This window comes from Brienomyrus brachyistius, chromosome 5 (genome assembly GCF_023856365.1).
Source record: "Brienomyrus brachyistius isolate T26 chromosome 5, BBRACH_0.4, whole genome shotgun sequence".
Lineage (NCBI taxonomy): Eukaryota > Metazoa > Chordata > Actinopteri > Osteoglossiformes > Mormyridae > Brienomyrus > Brienomyrus brachyistius.
Window position 1 is genome coordinate 27,503,085 of NC_064537.1, and position 22,099 is coordinate 27,525,183.

Below are 22,099 nucleotides of genomic sequence, written 5' to 3' on the forward strand. Positions count from 1 at the left end.
AAAACTCAAATGAAAATATGAACCCAAGGTCACCAAGGCAGCGTCACTCCTAAGTGGACCGCTCATTATCGTCAATGGAATTTTGTTTACGTATTTCTCATTGAGAAACGCAAGACCTGCATTGTATTGCATAGGTATGTGATTCAATGTTATGTTCAATGTACCATTTCCCGTTTCGTTTGTTTCTAGGTCTAGCGAAACGAAAAAAAAGAAAATAATTTAAATTATCAGTTTTTAGAAATATTACAATATTTAATATCCCGTGATCACGTGATGGGATAAATAAAACTATACACACATAAACACATCTGGAATTAATCAAATTCTGATTTTTGCCTGTTTCAAAGGTAACTTTAATGCAACGATAGTAGTTTTTCCTTTCGCTTCCTGTTAAACATTTTGTTAACACTTTCGGATAATCTAGCTCCTCCCATAACACGCCACGACGGTAACTTTTTCCAGGTACTGTATTGTTTCATTTTGTAGCGGAGCGAGCGAATAGTGATATCAGTAGTACGTCTGTGATGCTTGTTAGTGCTATTGCCGCTGCATTTGCTTTATTTCTAACTCAGTTTAACTTGTGATCTGGATACACGCTGAATTTCGTAAAACTTCAGATTGACGCTTTAAACGCGGTGATTTTTTTTTGTTGCTAGGGATGGCTGCCGTCAAGGCACTCCAACAGTGGTGCCGAATCCAATGTGAGGACTACCGGGATGTGTCCATCACCAACATGACGACCTCCTTCAGGGACGGATTGGCTTTCTGTGCCCTTATCCACAAACACAGACCGGACCTCATGTAAGGAATCGCGTGATTCGGCGTCTTTGTTTAACATTAATCTGTCCGGGAAGAAATGCGTCTGATCGGATAAAGAATGGAAAAGCATCAGGCGTTCACCCTTTCTGCACGTCTGTTTGTAGAAATAATGCTGGCTTGTGTGAGTGGAGCCAAACAAACATGCAAACAAAACTTAAAGCAGCTAGAAGTACCCATTTACAAATAGTTACAAGCAACAAAATCCAATAGTAGCCCCTGTTTGAGGCAAACTTTTTCACTAGATTATACCAAATAAATATCTACGTAACTGATAGACGCAACATTAAGAATTTATAAGTGAGTTAATACGAATATATTGAAAATGGAGAAAAGTTAGTGGGTCGGCAGTTTTAATGTTTTCTTTCTGCCAGAGCGTGATTTTTTTCACAAAAAAATTCACTGTTCCGGAAAGTTGGATTTGTTTTAGTGTGACAGCTGTTAGACATTATCGTGGACAAAACACTGAAACTTGCCACTGTCTTTAGTGAAAATTCCATTCTGTTTCAAGTTGAAAGTTTATTTGTGAAAATAAATCTTACGACTAATGTCTTCCAGTAAGATGACAATCCGCATTTCTCAGTTTTAGGCACTGTATAAGGGATCATTTTATTAGGGACAAAAACAAGTTTTTTACATTGACCTGGATTTACCAGCATCAAATATTTTTTTGTCTAAATTAGTTCATTCTTGTTTCAACTTTGATCTAATTTTCCACCTTTTTTCTCCTTAGAAACTTTGACTCCCTTCGTAAAGAAGATATTTACGAAAACAACAAACTGGTAATTTTATTTAAGAATTTAACAAAATACCAGACAGAGAGATTCTCTCAAACAGTGTTGTGGTTATAATGTCTACAGCCCAGTGCACTGTTGTTACTAAGGGTGACCGTGTATCAATGATACCAGAATCGCTACAGACAGCATTTCAATACAGCGCCTCTACAGCTTAACAGCGTCTATTTAAGTAAAAATCCTTTAGATGGTTGTCGTCTTGTGAGGATATGCATCCTTTTGGAGGTCATGAACTTAACTCCGAAGTGTTCCAGAAACTTCTGTATTTCTTTCAGACATTTCTAGCATGTCATTCCATCACCGTAGTGCTGTGGTAATAGGACCACGTGCCTTGCAGTAGACTGTAGGGTCACCACCCTATGCCATCAGACACGCAAACGCTGCATGACTCACGCAGTCGCTGTTTTTTTTCCATTTTTTTTAAACGCTAAACATTTATCCTGTGGCACAATTAGACATTTATTTCTATATTGTCAAGATTTTGCATCACTTTGCGGGCGATTAAGCTTTTATTTACTGTATGTTAATATGAGTCAATTGGGCTCTTTCTGTATATACAGATGAAATAAGCTCCCTCCTATATGCAGCATTCTAAGATGTGTGCTGCCTTTAGTCTTCATCCCTGTTGGGTAACTCATGAGGAAATTACAGAGAAACGTCTTGTTGACTCAACAGGTACGTTAGGAAAATCAGGGGATCCGTTGAGTTAGGGAAAGTTAAGAAGATCTTTGTGAATCTTTGGATGAATAATACACTGCATATGCACTGCTATTGCATAGGATTGTATGGGTGAAGCAGTCAGCCATTGTTCAGTTTCATTAATGCAGAGAAATGCATGATTTTTAGTGGAATTGTTTAAATGTAGAAGGAAATGAGGACTATTTATTGGATGTTGAACGAAGTAAATTGTCCTGTATAGAAGTATTCAAGAAACGTCATTACTTTTGCAAGAAAGCAAAGTAATGTAAAACATTTCATTTATGTTTGGTATAACGCATTTAACTGGAGATTAAGCATGGCTGATTAGGTGTGGGATATGAGTGTCCCCTGTGTGAATGGAACCTTAGATTTGAAAGGGAATATCAGGTGATGCAAGGTAAAGGGCAGGTGCAGAGATTTACTTTCCCTTGGTTGCTGTGTTTCACTTCAGGCTCCGTTCCTGGTGCAGGTTCTCTCTCATGTGCGGTGCTGCTTCTCGGGTTCTCAGCCGTTCCGTCTCGCTCGCCGCTCCCGACGCGTGTGAGGCTGCCTTTGGAAGGGTGCCTGCCCCCCCCCCCCCCCCCCCCCCCGGCCCGATTGCGCAAACGCCGGGAGCCTTGCAGCCTGCAGTGGTGTTTCTGTGTAGACTTTCCTGTTTTCCCTGGAAAATTATTTGCTTTAAAGTCTGAAAACCTCCCGGCTTTGAAAAAAAGAGAGAGTGGCGGAAAAAAAAACAACAAAAGCTTTCAGCGTGGGAAGAGACACAGAGCATTTCCCTTTATTGCATTATTGCCTCTACAAGCTGCTGATTTTGGAGCCCCCCACTCTTTCAAACATGCTGTAGTGCCTTAGCTACGCATAAATGCACAATTACAGTTAGCGGGATTTAGTTGTACATCACGATTCTCAATAGATGTTTATGTGACCAAAGCAGGGACCGATATGACCCCTGAATTCAAAAGCGATGAACCTACTTCAGGAAATATTTACTGTGGTTTTATGTTGTTTTAAAGGCTGTGAATTAGAGACAGCTGTGTTTTATCACTATAAATCTGAGGCTGTTCCCCAAAACTCTGCACTACTTATTCATAGGTCAGACATGTATTATTCGCACGGAGGAGCATTACCCTCAGGGAATACAGTGGAAGACATGATTCACCGCAGTGGCGAGGGCACGAACACGTGTAGTCATCTGTGAAGAGCCGGCTTCGATCTGAGCTTGCGGTGTTTATAGGTGTGAGTGTCCTGGCCCTTTCCACTACTCACCTGTGTAATTGGCCAAAAATAAGGCTGTATTTTTGTGCTCTTGTATCCTCACTGGGTCATGCTGTTGCAGGCAACGTTTGACATTGGATCTGTGTGGTTTGAGCACGTGTTATCTTTAAGATGATAATATATTAAGCCAGGGCTATTCAAATTTCGATCCCCGAGGTCCGAGCACTGCTGGTTTTCCAGCCTTCCTTTACCTGTGAGCCAGGTGTGAAGCCTCTGACCAATCAGAATCAGTGATTATTACACTCACAACCTGGGTGAACTAAGAACAAGGCCTGGATTTTGAATCGAGGGCCGGATTTGGAGAGCCTTGTCTTAAGCAGTTGCAAATCTCCAGCATGGCAGTTTCCACTATTTAGCGTGCTGGCTGTTCATGTGAATCAAAAAGCATCTGTTTTCAGTCGATGGTGAAATATACTGAGAAGGTCCTGTTCGCTGGTACTGATGTTCCCTTTCGGGATCCCATGGACATGTATAAACTTGGACTAGCTAGTCACCTCCTAGATTGGGTCTAAGCCATGTGAGTATCGCTATGGATAAAAATGTGATGTTGGGCTGATTAAAAGGGTGAGCTGAATTCCTCAAATAGTTCCTTTAAAAAGATTGTACTTCGGTTTGGACAAAATCCTGGTTCAGAATTTGCCCCAAATCAGTTTTTTTTGTTGTTTTTTTTGTGCATTTATAATATTCACATCGTTCTATGGATGTTACAGCTTGTGTTAAAAAAACAAGGTACCAAGATTAATAATCGGGACAGTGTGTATCTCAATTTGTTTGATCTGTCCAGAAGGTTATGGGTTCAAATCCCATGGCTTTCAGAAGAGTGATATCACAGTTGTGGCCTTGAGCAAAGCCCTTAGCCCCAGCTACTCCAGGGATACGGGCTGACCCTGCTGTCTGACCCCAAGCTCTCCTCCCTTTGGACAGGAATGCTTGCTAAATATATAAATGTATGTATCTAAATAAGGCACCGTTGGAACAGAAATGCAGACAGTTAAATCACTTTTTTTATAAGGAGATGCAGTGTATTAATTTTCATGAATCTAAGTGTGTGGTTGAAATTACAGGCGTTGGTCTTTGTCACCTCCGCTGATAATAGCGAGGGGTTCTAATTGCATTTTTCCACTAGCTACATGGGAACAGTCTGTCTGTTGGCTGGTTTACACTGGCACATAGGGAGTATTCACTATAGATAAGTGAGTCGCTAACCCCCAACGCCTCCGTCCCTTTCTCCCAAGCTCCGTGAACATTGTTTTAGACTGGGACCCTTCTAAAACGCTTCAGTCCTTTGTGCCGGGGTCAGGAGGGGCAGTAGGACATTGTGTATCTACCGGGTGCTTTTGCACTTGCGGGGAAAAAAAAAAAACTGCAGGGAGTTTTCCCATAGTCATTAATCACTGGGAAAGAAAATGCACATCAGTGATTTATTTAATCAGGTGTTTGTTCTGAAGTAGAGAAGGCAAACCTTTGCACTGAGCTATTGTTCAATGTAGTCATTAGGATTTTAGTTATGGAAGAGGTTTGCTGTCCGTACTGTTGGATACTAGTCGTTTTTGGTAATGGCGAAAAACATGACTTCATCCAAACATTCTGGGTGACGTGGACTGACCGTGTAGCTGTCTCAGGGACCTGGTATAAAACAACAATGTGTCTACAGCTGCTGTATTGATATTTCTGTAGAAAAATGATCTGTTATCAGGCATTCAGTTGTGTAGATTATATATATTTATCGTTTCGATATTTGGATAACTTTCCACAATAGCTAATAATATGTAAAGACAAACTGAGAAGGCTGAAAATTGAGCTGTAGGATAACATGATGGTGCAGTGGGTGACACTGGCCTCACAACCTCAGGGCTGGGGCATGGTGTGTGTGTGTGTGTGTGTGCGTGCGTGCGTGCGTGCGTGCGTGCGTGCGTGCGTGCGTGCGTGCGTGCGTGCGTGCGTGCGTGCGTGCGTGCGTGCGTGCGTGCGTGCGTGCGTGCGTGCGTGCGTGCGTGCGTGCGTGCGTGCGTGCGTGCGTGCGTGCGTGCGTGCGTGCGTGCGTGCGTGCGTGCGTGCGTGCGTGCGTGCGTGCGTGCGTGCGTGCGTGCGTGCGTGCGTGCGTGCGTGCGTGCGTGTTCTCCCCTGGTTACTGTGTTTCCCCCCTGGATACTCCAGTGTCCTGCCGCAGCCCATAAACATGTGGTCTGATGAATCGGTGTTTCATTATTACCCATGGGGGTTGACCTGTCATTGTCCTCACTATGGTCTTGTTTTGATCCATGTGTCATGGTCGGTCTCCCAGGCTTTCAACGTAGCTCAAGAGCGCCTAGGAATTCCTGCGCTGCTGGATGCAGAAGACATGGTGAACCTTAAAGTCCCAGATCGACTCAGCATCCTCACCTACGTCTCCCAGTACTACAACTACTTCCACGGTCGCTCGCCAAGTAAGGACATCTCCCTGCATGTGGTGTGATGATTACAATTACATGTAGTGTTCATATATATCCAATTTAACTCCAAGTACAATAAGTGCATGCAGAGTGTGATGCGAAATAACAAAAAATAAACCCAAATAAGCATTATTTCTCAATCCTTTTAATAGGTATTCATTTTTTCATGAATTCATAAGCAGTATAATGCTCATTGAAGATGAAATGAGTAGTTTCATCTCCATAAGACACTTGTACTATATCAGAAATTGCAGAATTCCCTAAACTACTTTTGAGTTTATATACTTGTAATTCTTTGATGCTATTTCAGTCTTAGGGTTTATATAACATGCATAAATAACAACTGCATTCACTAGTATGTTAGTAGAATATTTGTATTGTTTGCCTCAATGTCTTATTTTTCTCCCATTTTATAATAATTTATATAGGTGAAATTTTTCAGTATGATGAACTGTAGAATTCTACTTTAGTGTCATTGCAACATATTTTCCATATACACTTAAGTCTGTGTGTAAGTAAGGAGACGTCTAATCATATATCAAATCCAATGAAGATAAGGTCCTTCACAAGAACTTTAGTCCTCCTTGGGATTCTGTCATACCAGCCCTGGCATGTATAGTGTAGCATATTGGACCATGTTATATAGAAAAGGGTCTGGTTTTTTGAGGGACGAAGCAGGCAGAAATCTCTGCACCAGGATTTGCCCGATGTTGCAGTGATCTTTAGGTTTGGTGTTCGGGGAGATTATGGAAGGGGATTGATGTCATCCTCATGTGCATGACATCACTCTTGGATTTGTTTAGTGTGTATGAGGCCCTATCGCCTTGAAATATGAGCTCATCAGCTGCGGCTTCACCATTAGGTTACCTGGCCCTGTGAAAGGGCCTTGTATCCCCTAAGTGTTATTCAGCTATGCAGAACAACAGGAATTGTGAGGTCTCTTGAAATGTCAATCAATTTTTGCACATTTTCCCAAGAGGTTTTTCCACCCTTAAATTCTAGCTTTGTGAAGCTCACAACATTTTTTTGTTGAGACTTGGTCACAGATGTGCTGATTCAGTTCCGTGGCCATTTTTGAGAGCCGAATGGCAAGATAGACTCCCCTAAAGACCTGCACCCGGTTATCTGAGTACAAGGCAAGTTTGTGTGTTGAGTGAGAACTAATTCTTGTTGCTTAATGAGTTTGAAGCAAGCATTTTGTTAAATGCTTTGTGCCGTGAAATATCTAGAGACTGCCAATGAAATCTCCCCATTTCCTCATCCAGTCCTTTTGTCTCATGGGCCTCTTCACCATTTAGAAGAGCTGGGTCTTCACATTGTCCCCATGTAAGATTTTGCAGCATGCCTATCCCCGTTGGTGAGCTTCAGCTAGCTAGCACCTCCTTTTTTGCTGATGCAGTGTGTCTGTGTGTTCGACTGTTACCATCCCAGGGTAACTCTGCGGGTAACTCGGTCAGAAACCAGTGGATGTATACCCGTGTGAAAGGCGTTCAGTACGAACAAAAAAAACCATGCAACACTGTGTTCGTGCAACAGAAAAATACTACTTAAGTTTCCCTTCCAGGGGAGTGAAGTGTTTAAGTACAATGACATTCACAATACGTACATGTATACCTCTCTGTTTGCCTCCAGGTTATGTACGTGGTCGGGCTTTAGGTAGCTGACTGGGCTGGACTCAGGTGGCGCCAAAGGAAGAAATACAATAAAATGGAAGGTTCTTCCCTAGTCTAGATATACACTCCTGTGCGATACTAAAAGAAAAACAAACAGTGTGGAACCAAGCTAGCTAATTACTCTGATCTTCCCTCTCTAACTGAAATGCAGGGGATAGCAGCCACTTCTTACCTGGGGTGTTTAGACGGTTGTCACCTACATGGTGTGCGGTGTAGGTCGGCGCTAGTGCTTACCTGTCCAAGCCTTTGCCGCCTTGACTACCATTATACAGATCACACATGCCAAACAAATTGGTTGCAAGACGGAAGTTCAAAACAAAATGGTGGTAGTGAACCACAGTGCTGGGGAAGTTACTCACCAAAGTAATCCATCAAAAACAGAGGGGGAAAGTTTCGGTCCAGAGAGTAGAAGTCCTGATCAAGGTTTTGCTTCAACCAACCACTTAAGTATTCTGTGACTCTTTATACTCAACTGGTTGGTTGAAAGAAAGAAAAAAAACCTTGGTCTGGATTTGTACTTTCTGGACCTGAACTTTCCACCTCTACTTACTTTTGCAACTTCCCCAGCACTGGTGAGACGTGATAGTTTGGACCTGAAACATGTGGCGAAACTTTCACAACTACTTTCAAAAAATTGTGGACTGCCTGCTTCACTTCATCTTCCTTTTGTCGGTCTTGTTGTGGTCGGAGCTCTCTCTCTACAGTCGCTTTTGGGAGTTGAAGTCCCTCCCCTTCCCCCAACCCACCATTGGACGAGGGCGTGAAAGGCGAACACATCCTCCAACGCGTCGCCCCCCCCACTCTGAAACCGCTGTGTGCAACCAGTGACGCGCAATAACCATAGCGGCCATATGTGCCCCTCCATGAAACAGCGACCCTCCAATCATTTTGTGGAATTTGGGACCAAGGCCCTGAAGTTCAGGCCCAGATCCTTTAGAACCCCTTTTGTTCCACCATGTCTTAAACTCGCATATCAAAGTGCTGTCAGACCTCTTCTACAGCTGGCACATACTGCTAATTGGCATTCAATCAAATGTGACTCACCATTGTAGCTACATTTAAGATTTCCCGAACCATGCCTTCAAGGGTCCTGCCCATCATCAGCCTTTAAGATCCTCTGAAAAGGAATCAAAGAAGACTGCCTGAAGTGTGTAAAAATAACACAGCTCTTAAGCTTTTACTTAAATACAAATTGGAGTGGTTTGTTTAGTCTTCTACTAGTAGACAAATTTTTAAATAATCACTATCAGCCTCTGGTTTATAGACTTGCTGAAGGGCTCAAAGGCCAGTGAGAGGAATTAGCAGGCTACAGATTAACAATCGTACGTCAACAATAGACCTCACCATATTTGCACGTCTTGTTGACACAACTGACACAGCAGTTATTATCAGCAAAAACTTCCTGTATGCAGGCAAGCTGCTGTTGATCTGTACTATGCAAATATAGGGTGCCTGACAAAGACTGACTTGGAAGGAATTTTCTAATATGTGCTACACTTTGGGCATATTTCAGCAGTACTTCCTCTTAATATAATTAGGTTGGGGTTTTTTTCTTCTAACAACTTCAGTGCAAGTATTTAGAGGAGGAAGCTGCTTCTGGTCAAAATAATATATAATATGTATCTAAATGTTAATCAAAAAGTGGTTCTCCAACATCATTTCAGAGCGGAAAACGTGGACTTACATTGCCATATTTTACAATGTATCACCTTTTGCTCTGTTCCTGCAGTCGGGGGTATGGCTGGTGTGAAGCGACCAGCAGAGGACCCCATGGAGGAACCTGGGAAGAAATGCCAACCTGTGATCGCCAAACCGTTCTCCAAACCTGCCACAGAAAACCAACCACCCCAGACCCCCACCTCTCTGAACCCCTCAAAGAATCCACCCCAACAAAGCTTTGCAGCAGAGAAAGTAAGGCTTCATTGCACTGCGTTTGCTTGCCTGTGTATGTGAAGATAGGAAAATGTATTTGTGTTGTCCCTGTCAACAGATGTCCCTCCCCTGCTTCTGATTGCAGGGTGATAAAAAAATCGAGAGTTTAGGAGCCTGTGAACTTAGGTTGCTTTTAGTTTATTGTTCTGCAATCTAAACCATTGCCTTTCCTACTGTGCAGATGATCAAGTCTAAACAAGCAGGGCTGTCTGGGGAAAGTACCTTGGCCGGCCGGTCTGGCTTCTCCGACATTGTGGATGTGCCGTTCTCTCAGGCAAAAGCAAATAACATATTAATTGACTATCTTACAGTCTAGACAAATTTGAGTGTTCTTAAACGGACATTTGCCAAAACCAAAATGCCGGTTATGAGGTTTGTGTTTGTTTTTGAAGTCCCGAGTATTAAGCGTCCATTGGTTTTTGATAATTGTCGCTATAATTAGTTTTATGCCAGTTAGCGCTGTCATCTAGCCATGCAGCACACACCCAGGTCCATCCGGTCACACGTGAAGGACAGATGAATCACAGGCTTACTGGCAGGGCCGGCTCTACCTTCTCAGGGGCCCAAGGCAAAACTTTAATAGGGAGAAAACGGATGATCACTTCCTCTGCAATGCAGCTAATTAGGGCCCCTAGGCAGCTGTCTATAGCTAGAGTGGGCCCTGCTTACTGGAACCACTGGTGTTTGTGAGCGGAGCTTGCAAAATGATGTTAGATTCTGTTCAAAGGCAAAACACAGGAGCTCTTCACGCACAGCCTTGGGAAACCACCCTACCTGCTCAGCCACATTGCTCCCGGACTGTAGAATTAGTTATAAATACAATTTCAATAGATGGGCAGCCACACTTCAAGCCAGCCAATCCTTGCCAAGGTGCTCATTCTCATTATTGTGAAGTTTTTCTTTGCTGACGTACTGTTAAAATTTACACAGACAGTCATTTCCACTGTCCATCTTGTATAACTGGTTATCCAGTAAAGGGTCATGGTATATTGACATTTCAGCTTAAAATTTCTTTTTAACCATGATATTTTTTCCTTACTCCAGCGTATATTGCTGATATTAATATTGCACGTTTTATCTGTCTTTCAGTGAAACGCAATTGATTTTTGTCAGCCGTCGGTTTCTTTCTAGTTTGGGATTCATATTGCTGTCGATTCCAGTATAAGAGGGGGCAGTCAGTCTTGGGATGTATAGCTGACTTGTAGATTTACCACTAAGCAGTCCTACAGGGCAACATTAGTATGAGAACCAAAGCAGAATTTTCTGTTTCTTTACTATGAATTCATATTTGTGTTTTGTGACTCTTGTAAGTGTATACTGAAGTATACGTGTATATCTTCGGATAGCATATCCAGTTATCTATCTTGGGAATTCCTGGGTGTCACAATAGACTCTGCTTAGTGTGCTACTGTTGGGGAAACAGAGGAATAACAATTAAACAGGATGAATGCAGGGGTGTGTCATGAGGTATCTGAGTATCTTGCCTCGAGCTACAGGGCGCAGTGTTCAGCGGAGCCTAAAGTGACATCAGAGGATTGCTGAGTAACAGAAGACTTTTGTTGAATATTTACCGCCTTTCACTAATGTGATGTCGACTGATCTTGTAGGATGTTTTGGTATCGATGTACATTTAGTTGCTAGTTTGTCCGACACACCTGCTCATTAATGCAAATAGGCTGCTGCTCCAAACAGTGAATCACACAGCTGCAACTGAATATGTGCAGCGCACACGAGTCGAGGGGGTCAGTTACAGTACGGCTAAACATTAGGGCGTTAGCTGTCTGATCTAAGTGTTCTTCAATGTGATGTGATTGCCGGTGCAGTGAGTGGTGGATCCCTGCATCTCTGAAACAGCCGCCTTCCTGGGATGATTTACAGAGAATGGTGTAATACACAAGATACATCCTGTCGACAGCAGTTTTGTGGTCACAGGAGAATTGCCAGAGTTGTTAAAGCTAAATGGAAGGCCACAAGTGTTATACAGCTCAGTACACAATGGTGTATAGAATGAGCGCATACCACTGAGGCAGTACTACCTAGGTGTTCCTAATGAGTATTTATTTCTTGTTACTATGTATTTAGTATTTAATTTTGCTTAATTAAGTGGCGTATGTTTATTTGCGTGTTTATAAAAATGTAATTTTAAGGTGCTCTGAATTCCTCTGTTGTGTTTTGTGTTTCCTCTAATATGTAATAATGCTGCTAATGAAAATAATGCTTAATTGCGTTCTGTAAATTAGTCATTTGAAGAGATCTTTTTGTTCTATTTCAGAAGAAGGTTCTTGTTGAGAGCAATAAATTGGGGAATCTGAACAGTACCTGTATGGTTTGTAAGAACCACGTTCACCTGGTGCAGCGACATCTGGTGGATGGGAAGCTGTATCACAGGAACTGCTTTAAGTAAGAACTGATTTTCTTTTGTTATTTCTTTACTTATTGAGCTATCCGATATGTTTTATGTCCAACGCTATACTCCAGGTAAGGGAAACCCTCTGTTTTCCACAGGTGTAAGGAGTGTTCTAACGTTCTCCTCTCCGGAACTTACAAATCTGGCCCAGAACCAGGAACCTTCGTCTGTATCACTCACCAGAACCCGATATATATCAAAACACCTACTGTGGCCCAAGAAAAGAAGGGGCTGGTTGTTAATAAAGTGGCATCTGGCTGGTCGGGACTCGCCAATCAGAGCGATCATTCATCCCAGCAAGGCCTGGCAAGCACCAAGCCTAGCAACACAACCCCCGCTGCTAAGCTATGGACGGCGTCGGCCGAGAAGACCCAGGCGGCCCGCCAAAAGTTCCTCCAGTCCACACCCAATACCCCAGAGAACTCTAAAATTACTAACGTGGGCCCTGGCAGTGTCTCCTTCAGCCTGGATACTGAGAAGGACAAAGCAAAGTCGCTAATATCAAAGAAGATAACAGAGGGAAGCTCAAATGACAACAACGCCTTCTACCGCTCAGGTCTGAAATCACTGGACAGCAAGACCCCTCCTGATAGCAGGTAACTTCCTACGGCTACGTCTGTGTGTTTGATTTAAACTGATCTACTGATTTGCTTGAGATGCTGGAATTTCAGATGCATGTTAATCTACTTTGGTGCTGATGGCCATTTATTTTTGGCTTAAATCTTAATAAAATTCTGAACCTGAAACAAAGTTCATGACATGCCTAAAGAAATAAGCCTCAACAGACCAGTGTTGAGTCTGTTGGTATGTTTTTTTTTTTTTTTTTTGGTTGACCCATAGTAGCATATAAATCTGTAATCTATTGCCTAAGTCATTAAAAATTTTCCATATATTCACATGGAGATCGAAAAGTTCTGGAAGTTATGCTGAGAAGCCACCATCCTCCTCTTTTGCGTGATTATATCGTAAAGCTTCTTTAACGTAAGATACATTGTTAGCTAGCATGTTGGTAAGGTGTTGGCTAGCATGTTGGTAAGGTCCTATCTATCACAAGGGCCATCCTGACAAACAATGGCTGGAAGCAGGCCGATGCATGGTTGTTATTCTGTGGCTTGTCTCCAATGTGTGTGTCGGATTATTGCAGTTTAAAAGAACCGCTGATAATGTCACGTTAGTGATTAGCATTGGAGTTATGGACGAAAATGCCCTTTTTAACAGCAGGAGAACTAACCTCTTGTGGCAGAGAAGTGGTGCTTCTCATAATATTGAAGCGGAGAAGTGGGATGGTGTCAGGGTAACATTAGGCTTGTAGCACATTATCTCTAAAGTCTAATCTGTTATCTTGGTTACCTTACGTATCGAAAGGTTTCTATATGTAGGCCCTCGTTTCGGTTGAATTACAAGGAAATGTTTTGTAAGAAGAAGGACAATCAGTTCCATTGCCTCCGATAATGATACATTTTGGATCGTGCTGTGTTCTTTGCAAGAGGAAATTGTTCTTATAAGGCCAGCAGAGCAGGTGTATTGAATGTAGGTGAAATTAATTTACTTGAATCAATACAAGGCAGTGTTTCCCAACCCGGTCTTCGGGGACCTGCAGACAGTCAACGTTTTTGCTTCCAGAAGCTTGGAGGGAGCAAAAATCTTTGCATCCCCAAGGCTGGATTAGGCAACACTGATACAACATTGAACTTTGTTCAAAATAAAAAGGGAAATGGATAACTTGTATATAATAAAGGGTACATTTTCATTAATGGCTACAAATAAGAATGATTTAGCAGCTATAGAAGCACCCTAGCCTTCCATAAAGCCATTTCTGCTTTCGCAACCGGTTTAACCCATTCCCCTTAGGTTCACCAGCAGTGCCTCAGTAGATGACATACCCAGCTGGAGGAGGACCCTGAATACCCCGGGTGCAGCAGGAGTAAAGGCAGCACCGGCTGTGCAAATCGGGGGCATCTCAGCTAACAAGGAGCCCCAGCGGTTAAAGAGAACCTCAGCGGAGGCCCCACGACCCGCGGGCACCATGTCCTCGAGCGGCAAAGGTGAGAGACCCGTGCAACTAGCACAAGTCAGTTGTGTTATAGTGGTTGGTTGTAGTTATTTTTGTGCAGTGCTGTTATGTGTTTTTTTTTTTTATCTGTGTTTAAGCTATTTTAATCTTTTTTTTAAACAGTGGCTGAAAATTCAGTGTCTCCATTGGACTGGCGGTCGCAGCTGAAGCCTGTATCAAAAGGGTCAAGGTATGTTTGTACCAAGTATGTATTTTCTGATGTAATACCTCTGGTGGGTGCTTGGGGGTCACATGGGTTGAGGAAATGTGGCTTTTAATATATTGTTGTCAGAAACAGTGAAAGATGAACTACCAGTTAACAGTTGGGCCTCTGCATCCATCCTCCAGCCTCTTGCTTCCGTCCGCGTCACCTGCCTCTGTTATGATTGACTGGTGGAGAATGCAGTCACTCTCCCTGTCCCCCATCCCCACGAGGAAGTGCTGCATGTCTACCTGCCCCTAACGCAGCAGGAGATCCCTGTGCTGAGCTCCCCTGCCCCTCCCCTCCTCCCACCCCACCTTCCCCGATGACCTTTGCTCTCTAGTCCCACTCGAACTTCCCATAAAAATATTCCGAGGTGAGACTGCGAGGGTCGCGAGCTCGTTTTCCCATTCTCGGCTTGCCGGGGTGCCAGACGGGGAAACTGGCATCCACAAGTCGACCCCCATGCGCTCGTCGTCCAGGCCCGCCGACTCCGAGAAGTCGTCATCTGCCGCCGAGACGAAGCACAGGTTGCCCTTGGAGCCGTCGGCACACAAACCCACAGACGTGGTGCCGCCCCAGCCCTCTCCGGCCCCCGCCGCCTCTCGTCCTGCCTCGTCAGGCTATCAAAGAACACCGTCTCCGGAACCGTCACTCAACGGCTCTGCAAGTTGGGGTAAGGCCTCGCTTTCTCCCCCCTTGGCTTCTCTTTATCGCGGCGACCGTAGTTATATTGCGCTTTGGTGATAAGCCGCGGCGGTGCAGACCCTTTCATATAACCTTTTCTTTCATCTGCTACGCTATGGCTAAGCTGTAAATGAGCGGCAACAGGCATTTCAATGAATATGGGTTCAGATGAACAGTGCGTTTTATATTAAATGCCGCAACTGACTGCTAAAATATATATATATATATATATATATATATATATATATATATATATATATATATATATATATATATATATATATATATATATATTAAGTAACCCTCTGAAAATGGCAGAAAGACTTGTCTGAAAGGGAATTGACTTTTCAAAGTCCTTACTGTCTGTATTCATTAGGACCGATTTGGACAATTTGTTCCAGTTGACTGTTGGAAGTGGTCTGTCTGTTACTGGTGCCAACAGCAAATGCAAATACATCCTTTGTTTGGGACCACCCTGTTAAATGTAAAAGGCAATACTGACAGTTGCTTGCGGTTTTTATGTTCTTCCCATATGTTAAACTGTAGGGGGGTGCTTCGGATGTAGCTAAATATGCACTGTGGAATCTCTAACAAATGTTTATCGCCTTCCTTGGACTGTTGTTTTGCTGTGGCTGCCTGGCATTTGGCGACGAAAGTCAGATCATGCTCTACTCGTCCTGTACGGAGGCTGATAAATGGTATCAGCTGTTAAAACGCTCTTTTTTTTTTTTAATTCCAGACCTGTTTTATTCAATTATCTTTTCAGACTTTAAAAATGGGAAGGGTTCATCAGACACAAATACCTCCAAGCCTGAAATCCAGTCACCTAAGGTATGTTTTAACATATTAATTATACGGCTGCACGCTACATGGCTTTTTGATACGTGTTTGTGATGGAAGAACAGGGGATGGTCTTTAGAGAAGTGGAGATTAAACAGCTGAAGGACAAAATTATCTTTCGATAAAATGCACCGGAGACAAAGCCTTGGAAGAATTAAGTTAATTGGCATCAACAACATATGCGGGTCTTAGTTAAGGATTTTTTTTCTTCCTCTGTGCTCTTTCCTGCAGGGGTTTTACCAATAATCTTAGATAATATTTATGAAAAATTAATTTAAAGGCTCCAAGTTGGACATCTAATGTCCATATACTGATCCATTATGCATATCAAATCATGACCTTAAAATCTAAAGCCCAAACCGGTTAAATTTCAGTCGTTACTTATCTTTTTACAGTTTTGCTTAACTGATTTATTTTATTTTTAGTCCAAGTCAGACTACATACCCAAAGAGGAGATCCTGAAGGAGCTCGAGGAGATCGAGAACAATCTAAATGAACTGGAGAAGAATGGAGTGGAGTTGGAGAAACGACTCCGTCGCTGTGAGGAAGGTATGCCCCCCCCCCCCCCCCGACACCCATGTGCAGCTTTTCATTTTGTTTATCCATTCTAAAAAAAATAAACAAACAGGACTGCCTGCTTCATCATCTTTACAAACAGCTTCCTGATAGCTGACTGAGTGGAGCCGACACCGAGACGCAGATTGCCCTGCTTCAGGGGCGATGAGACTCGCACACGAGGGCTGTGTTTTGCACCGAGGCCTGTCACGCTTTAATATCCACATACACGTGGAGCTCGGCCGGCTGATTACTGTGCTACGCCTCGCGTCCCGGGCAATGCGCTCCTCGGCTCGGCCGGCATCCCGGGAATTGAGCTGAGACCTCGGGAGGACTGGGGGTGCGCGAACAGGTTGACCTGATTGCGATGTGAGGCGTCCTCTGCGTTTTGGATGCAAAAACTGACAGACATAGAGGAGCTGTCCTTAGGGCTGTAGCTAGAACAGACAAGGGTGGTTTTAAACAAAAAATAGAACTAACATTTCTTTTTTTTTATTCCAGATGATATTGCCACAAAGCCTCTTATAATTTCTTTCTTAGTGGGTCTCAATCAAGTGGCATATATATGATCTTTTTATGGTCGTTTTTTTTTGGGATGTCCGTGAAGCTCAACGTTAAGGACACATAGAGATGACTTTATAAAGGCGATGGAGATTACACCATCTCTCTGGGAGTCTGACAGTCGGTGGGGAGCATTTGGGGAATGCCGTGGTAGTTTGGGGGACGGATGTAATTTGTAGGACATGTAATTCCCCAGGAGATGACTCGTTTCCCAGTAAGTTGGTAACTATAAGCGATCTTTTGGATTTGATACAGTGTATTATTTCAGTGCTCCCCTAAATGGGTTGTGTGGCCTCTGCTCATCAGTGTGTCTGTCTCTCGCTGGGTGGCCTGGGAGGTCTACTCCCCCCCCCTCCCCCCCCCCCACCAAGCTGAGAGAGCCAAGGCTAGGGCCCATCTGGGGCTTGGATTGGGGTTCCAACATAGCCAGAAGGGGTGTGACCCAAAAAAAAAAAAAGGTTCAATTTCCAATCGCCCGAGCCAAATGAGCTGAATGGCGAGGATGCCGTGAAAAGGCACCCTTTCCTCGTGGCCTCCTCTCTCTGTGGGATTGAGGTATGGGATGGAAATAGTGTGGGGGGGCCGCAACGAGGAGGAGGTGTGATTGCTCAACCTACTGTGACCTTGGGAGAAAAAAAAACTGCCAGCCTGCTAGCTATGTCATCCTGGTGCCCAGACTCGTCGCTGCCGTCACCTGTCCACTTGAAAACGCGGATTTGATGAAAGCCTTACGGTGCCCGTGGCCCTTGTTGTCAGCCCTGCATATATTGTTCTTAATGACATTGAGCCTAAGCAAGGGCCTGAGGAGACGGTCAATTAAAATAATGAAATTCCAGGAGCGCCCATTGTTTGCGTCCCTCCCTGGCGAGGCTCAGCCCAAAAGTTGACAGGGAACTTCTTTTATCGCTTTCCTCACCTGTAATTCTCTTGGGGAAAAAATGTGGCTATCTGCTAGTATTGGGAATTTTGATTGTGGTGGTATTGTTTCTGTGTGACTCTCGGGTGCGACGTCCATCTATTTATGCCAATTTGTGTTTCAGCGGAGGATGAGGATGTCCTGGACGATCTCATGGTGGACTGGTTCAACCTTATCAGAAATAAGCAAGTTTACATGAGACGGGAATCCGAGCTGGTCTACGTGTAAGATGTCGCCTTCTCATTTAGGGAGCGAGTGGGTGTGGCCTCAGGGATTGTGTTGGATAAAGCATTGTGTTTTGAAAACCTACAAATGTCAGCACTGCATAACACTGCATGTCTGTTTTCTTTAAAGGCAGTACATTATTGATTGGGCGGGGGCAGGTTAAATCCTCTTCGTTCAACTCGCAATCATCTAGCACAAACGTAGCGGTGGAGGAATGGCACTTGTGAAAGAAATCGAATTTTGTGTGTGTGTGTGTTTTTGTGATCAGCGCGAAGACCCAGGATCTGGAGGAGCAGCAGCCGGGGGTGGAGGGTAAACTTCGGCGGCTGATGGAGAAGCCAGGTGTGCACCGCCCTACCGGGGAGACTCGCTGGCCACCGGCCCGCCAGGCCTGCAGGCCACAGAGGGATGTGCGACGTACAGCGTACCTGTGGCTGTAACCTGCAGCTCATAGTCCTAGGAATTGTTACAAGAATATAAATTCACCAGTACTAGTGGGAAATGAATAGTATACACTACAGGTCACTTTGGACTTAAGTGAGCAAGAGGTAAACTCTGACTCTTCCTAAGTTCACTGTAAGGTTCTTGCTTCCTTCCCAGAACACCTGAAAACTATGGCAGACAGAAAGAGAGAGGTAGAGCTCATGGAAAAGCTGGTGGAGATCGTTAATGACAGGAACGCCATCTTAGAGGGACTGGATGAAGATCGGTTGAGGTAAGCTGATCGCGGCGATGTCCTCATGACTTTACGAAAAGTTGCATCCCTATAAACAAGCTTAAATGCTTTTAGCAAAAGATCAAAAGCAGCCAGTTATTTTAGGAAATGTACCTAAGGATTCAATAAAAAGGAAAAACGTAAAATAGGTGTGATATACATGTCAGTATCCCTTCATGGAAGCATCACTTAACTGTTCTAATCTTCGTTCTTGGTTATAAATAACCAATAAAGGTTTCCAGATAGTTCTAGTTGTTTCTGATTTCTCTTCTCGACTTTACACCCCCCCAGAGAAGAGGAAGAGGATGAGCAGTTGAATCAGATGATGAAGAACCTTGGTGAGTCAATAACAGATCGATGAGCATCACAGAGTATGTCTTGGGTAACGCAGACAACCGTAATCTCCATTTGCTAGAAAGCACTAGATGTTAAGCTTGTAGCAAATACAAAAATTATCTGTGTTTGTTTTTCCTGGTACTTCTGAGTTATTAAAGCTGTTACTGTGTTTCAGTTATGCATTCCATTTGTACTAATGACCCATAATGACTCCAGTTCCATCCAGAGTTTACTTGAATGATTTAATTTTTAATTAAAACGCATACTGGGGAAAATGCATTTCTGCTGTTGTGTATAATTGGCCGGCTTCTCGTATAACATTTTTTTCTATAATTTATCCAAATGTTGCATTTATGTGCAGTTCATGATTTGAAACGGCGAACTATGAAATGCATAACTTTTGCAACTGTAAATTCACAGTTTTAGTTAAGGTTCTGTTTTGTAGACCTGTGTATCAAAGATCTGGATTTACATATCCATATATTTTAGATATCATCTCTGGTTTAGTTTGCTAGTTACTGTGCAGGATGCCAGTAGTCACACACCTTGCCGTATTACACTAGTGATGTCTTCCTTCCATTTATGGCTCCCACGGACCAGGTTATTTTTTGACCTATGGTTCATTTTCTGCTTTATGACAATAGGTAGAGGTTCTATACTATTGTGTATAAAAGCAGGAAGGAGCTGAAGATTGCAGCTTCTGTGACATATGATACCAATGTAATGATTAATTCACCTCTCACATATACTGTGGTCAGACAATCACTTTATTCCCAAATGTCTTTTCGTATTAATCGGTTTCCTGTTCAGTATGTCAGTTTGCCATGAAACAAAACACTGTCGCCTTCTGTCCTTGTTAATATAAAGGATTTGGGTGCTGGATGTTCGGCACTGGCCTTTGTGGCTGTTCAGCCAGATACCCAAGTATGCTCTCATCTCATGGAAAATCTGTATTTCCGTTATTACCACTTTGATCTTTCTCAAAACAGAAGATATTATAATGGAGTATTAGGTCGAAGCACTTTGATGTTTTCTTACAATGAACAGTGACAAAAAGTGCTTAAATATTTTCTTACTGTACATCTAAGAAATGTGTGTAGCTATTTGTTCATTTAATAGTCACATTTTTGTTTTTCTGAAACAGATATAAAGAAACCCAAACCCAAGAAAAAATCCATTTTTGGAAAGTTATTCAGCTGAAAGTCGAAGGAGACAATGGAAGACTGATCTTCAAAGAGACTCCAATGGTCCAGTTTCTGACTGCTATCTTTGTAATGCTTGGCTCTTGGTTGATCATCCTGAGTGTTTTTATCTGACGGGAAACGCCTGCGTAGCCCTAAATATTGAGCTTGTCCATAAATCCAGCTTGAGAGGTTGCTGTAGGTGACATCGATTATGTGTTCTTTGCAAAAGCGTGTCACTTTCCTTAACTTCTGATATATATTTGGCATCCTATACAAATTCAAATGAATTTCCATTTAATTAGTCACAATGGCACAGCAGAGATGTGTGATTTTGAATGATTTGGTCGTCTGTGGTAATCTCTTCTTTTTAACATTTAAAGGGATTTTAGAATATCAAACAGCCACTGCTGCTAATTCTGTTGCTTCAGTGAGTTGGCTCAGACTGACTTTGCTCAACATTTTAGGTGATTCACGCTCCCTCCATTTCCTTGTAGGGAAGATGTTTACAATCTTAGCAAAATGGAATGTTGGCAGCAGATCAAATTACATTTTTAATACACCTAATCTTTTTTTTGAGGGTTTTTAAAAAACCATTTAATACTGTTATTTTTAATTTTTAATTGGCTGTTAATGCCCAGACCTGGCTTTCGTGTGGCCTTAAAGGTAAAAAATATATACATACAGTATTTGTCAGCAATAAAAAGTACATGTATTATTGTTGCTGAACACCCGCGATGCTTAACCCCACAGAGAGATGCAGCCACAACGGAAGGGAAGTGTCTGTTATTTCCTCCATTAGTCTATTTAAAACACATTTATAAACGAATGAGATGTTGTATGCAAAGTGGTTTTTCATAACGTGCAATGGTGCTCTTATAATAGTTGTGTTATGAAAGCTAATGTGTAATTGGAATCACAGGTATGCTCTTGATTCATATTGGATCTGAAGTTAAGCTACTGTAGCCCTAAACTAACTTTTCGGTGATGATGTTTAATAATATGTCCCAGGACTTTTAAAAGCTTCACAGGTAAATGTAATCTCATTAACGGTATTTGGGTATCAGAGTTCAGCTTTACTAAAAATGGCCCTGAAATGACTGATGGAGGTAACTGCTGGAGGGTTAGTAGCAGTTTTTAATCAGAAGGTGGCAGTATGGGGTTAACTAGAGGAACTTTGCAGCCCCAAATTGGGCCACCCTCCTGTGTTTTTTAATGTTTCACTAGTTGTGTATCTGATGCAAATTCCAGAGCTCTACGCAGAAGACATTTTGACTTTTAATTGTTATACTGGCTATTCAGTTCATTTTCCATGTTCATTACATCCTCCTGTGTTGTACAATGTGGGCCTTGAATCATCACTTCCAACGTGTTTGCATTTCATGGGCGTTATAAAGGAAAACTTTGCAATGATAACGCTGTTCTTGTAAGGGTTTTTACTCTTATTTTGGTGTAAATCTTTTCTCATGGTCAGGGAAATCTATCTCAATAATGTATTTTTTCCCTGTCAAATAAAACCTTTGTTAATGAATTATATTACAAGCTGTAAGTGTGCAATTATTAACGTTGTCTCTGAGGGCTGTCTCCACCATTCACCAGCCATTGTTGGGTCTCTTGTGTTTGTTTTACATCCTAATGCCTAGGGCATCAGTGCTACACCCCCCCCCCCCCCCCAATTCATGGATTTCTTTGTTGAGGTGGGTTTCGTAAGTACAGCACACCAGACTGCTGTTATGCTCACAGCCAGTAGAGGGCAGCAGCAGTTGTCAGTAATTCCCATTCATCGAGCCACCAAACTGA

General features: G+C 42.8%; 1 protein-coding gene across 4 annotated transcripts; it reads left to right on the plus strand.

Annotated features, from left to right (window-relative positions):
• Nucleotides 1-40: 40 nt before the first annotated feature.
• Nucleotides 41-21,835, plus strand: LOC125742330 (MICAL-like protein 2). Of its 4 annotated transcripts, none has more exons than XM_049014237.1 (17): nt 41-134; nt 657-801; nt 1,550-1,598; nt 5,869-6,010; nt 9,419-9,600; nt 11,894-12,021; nt 12,127-12,624; nt 13,880-14,073; nt 14,205-14,271; nt 14,766-14,959; nt 15,737-15,801; nt 16,236-16,359; nt 17,967-18,066; nt 18,336-18,409; nt 18,668-18,782; nt 19,074-19,120; nt 20,263-21,835. In XM_049014237.1, the coding sequence occupies exons 2-17, from the start codon at nt 659-661 to the stop codon at nt 20,316-20,318; spliced, it is 2,178 nt and encodes a 725-aa protein (XP_048870194.1). In that variant the 5' UTR covers nt 41-134; nt 657-658; the 3' UTR covers nt 20,319-21,835. The 4 variants fall into 4 exon arrangements, with proteins under 4 accessions (XP_048870194.1, XP_048870193.1, XP_048870192.1 ...); XM_049014236.1 differs by lacking the exon at nt 41-134 and adding an exon at nt 334-462; XM_049014235.1 differs by lacking the exon at nt 41-134 and having other exon boundaries at nt 470-801.
• Nucleotides 21,836-22,099: the final 264 nt, after the last annotated feature.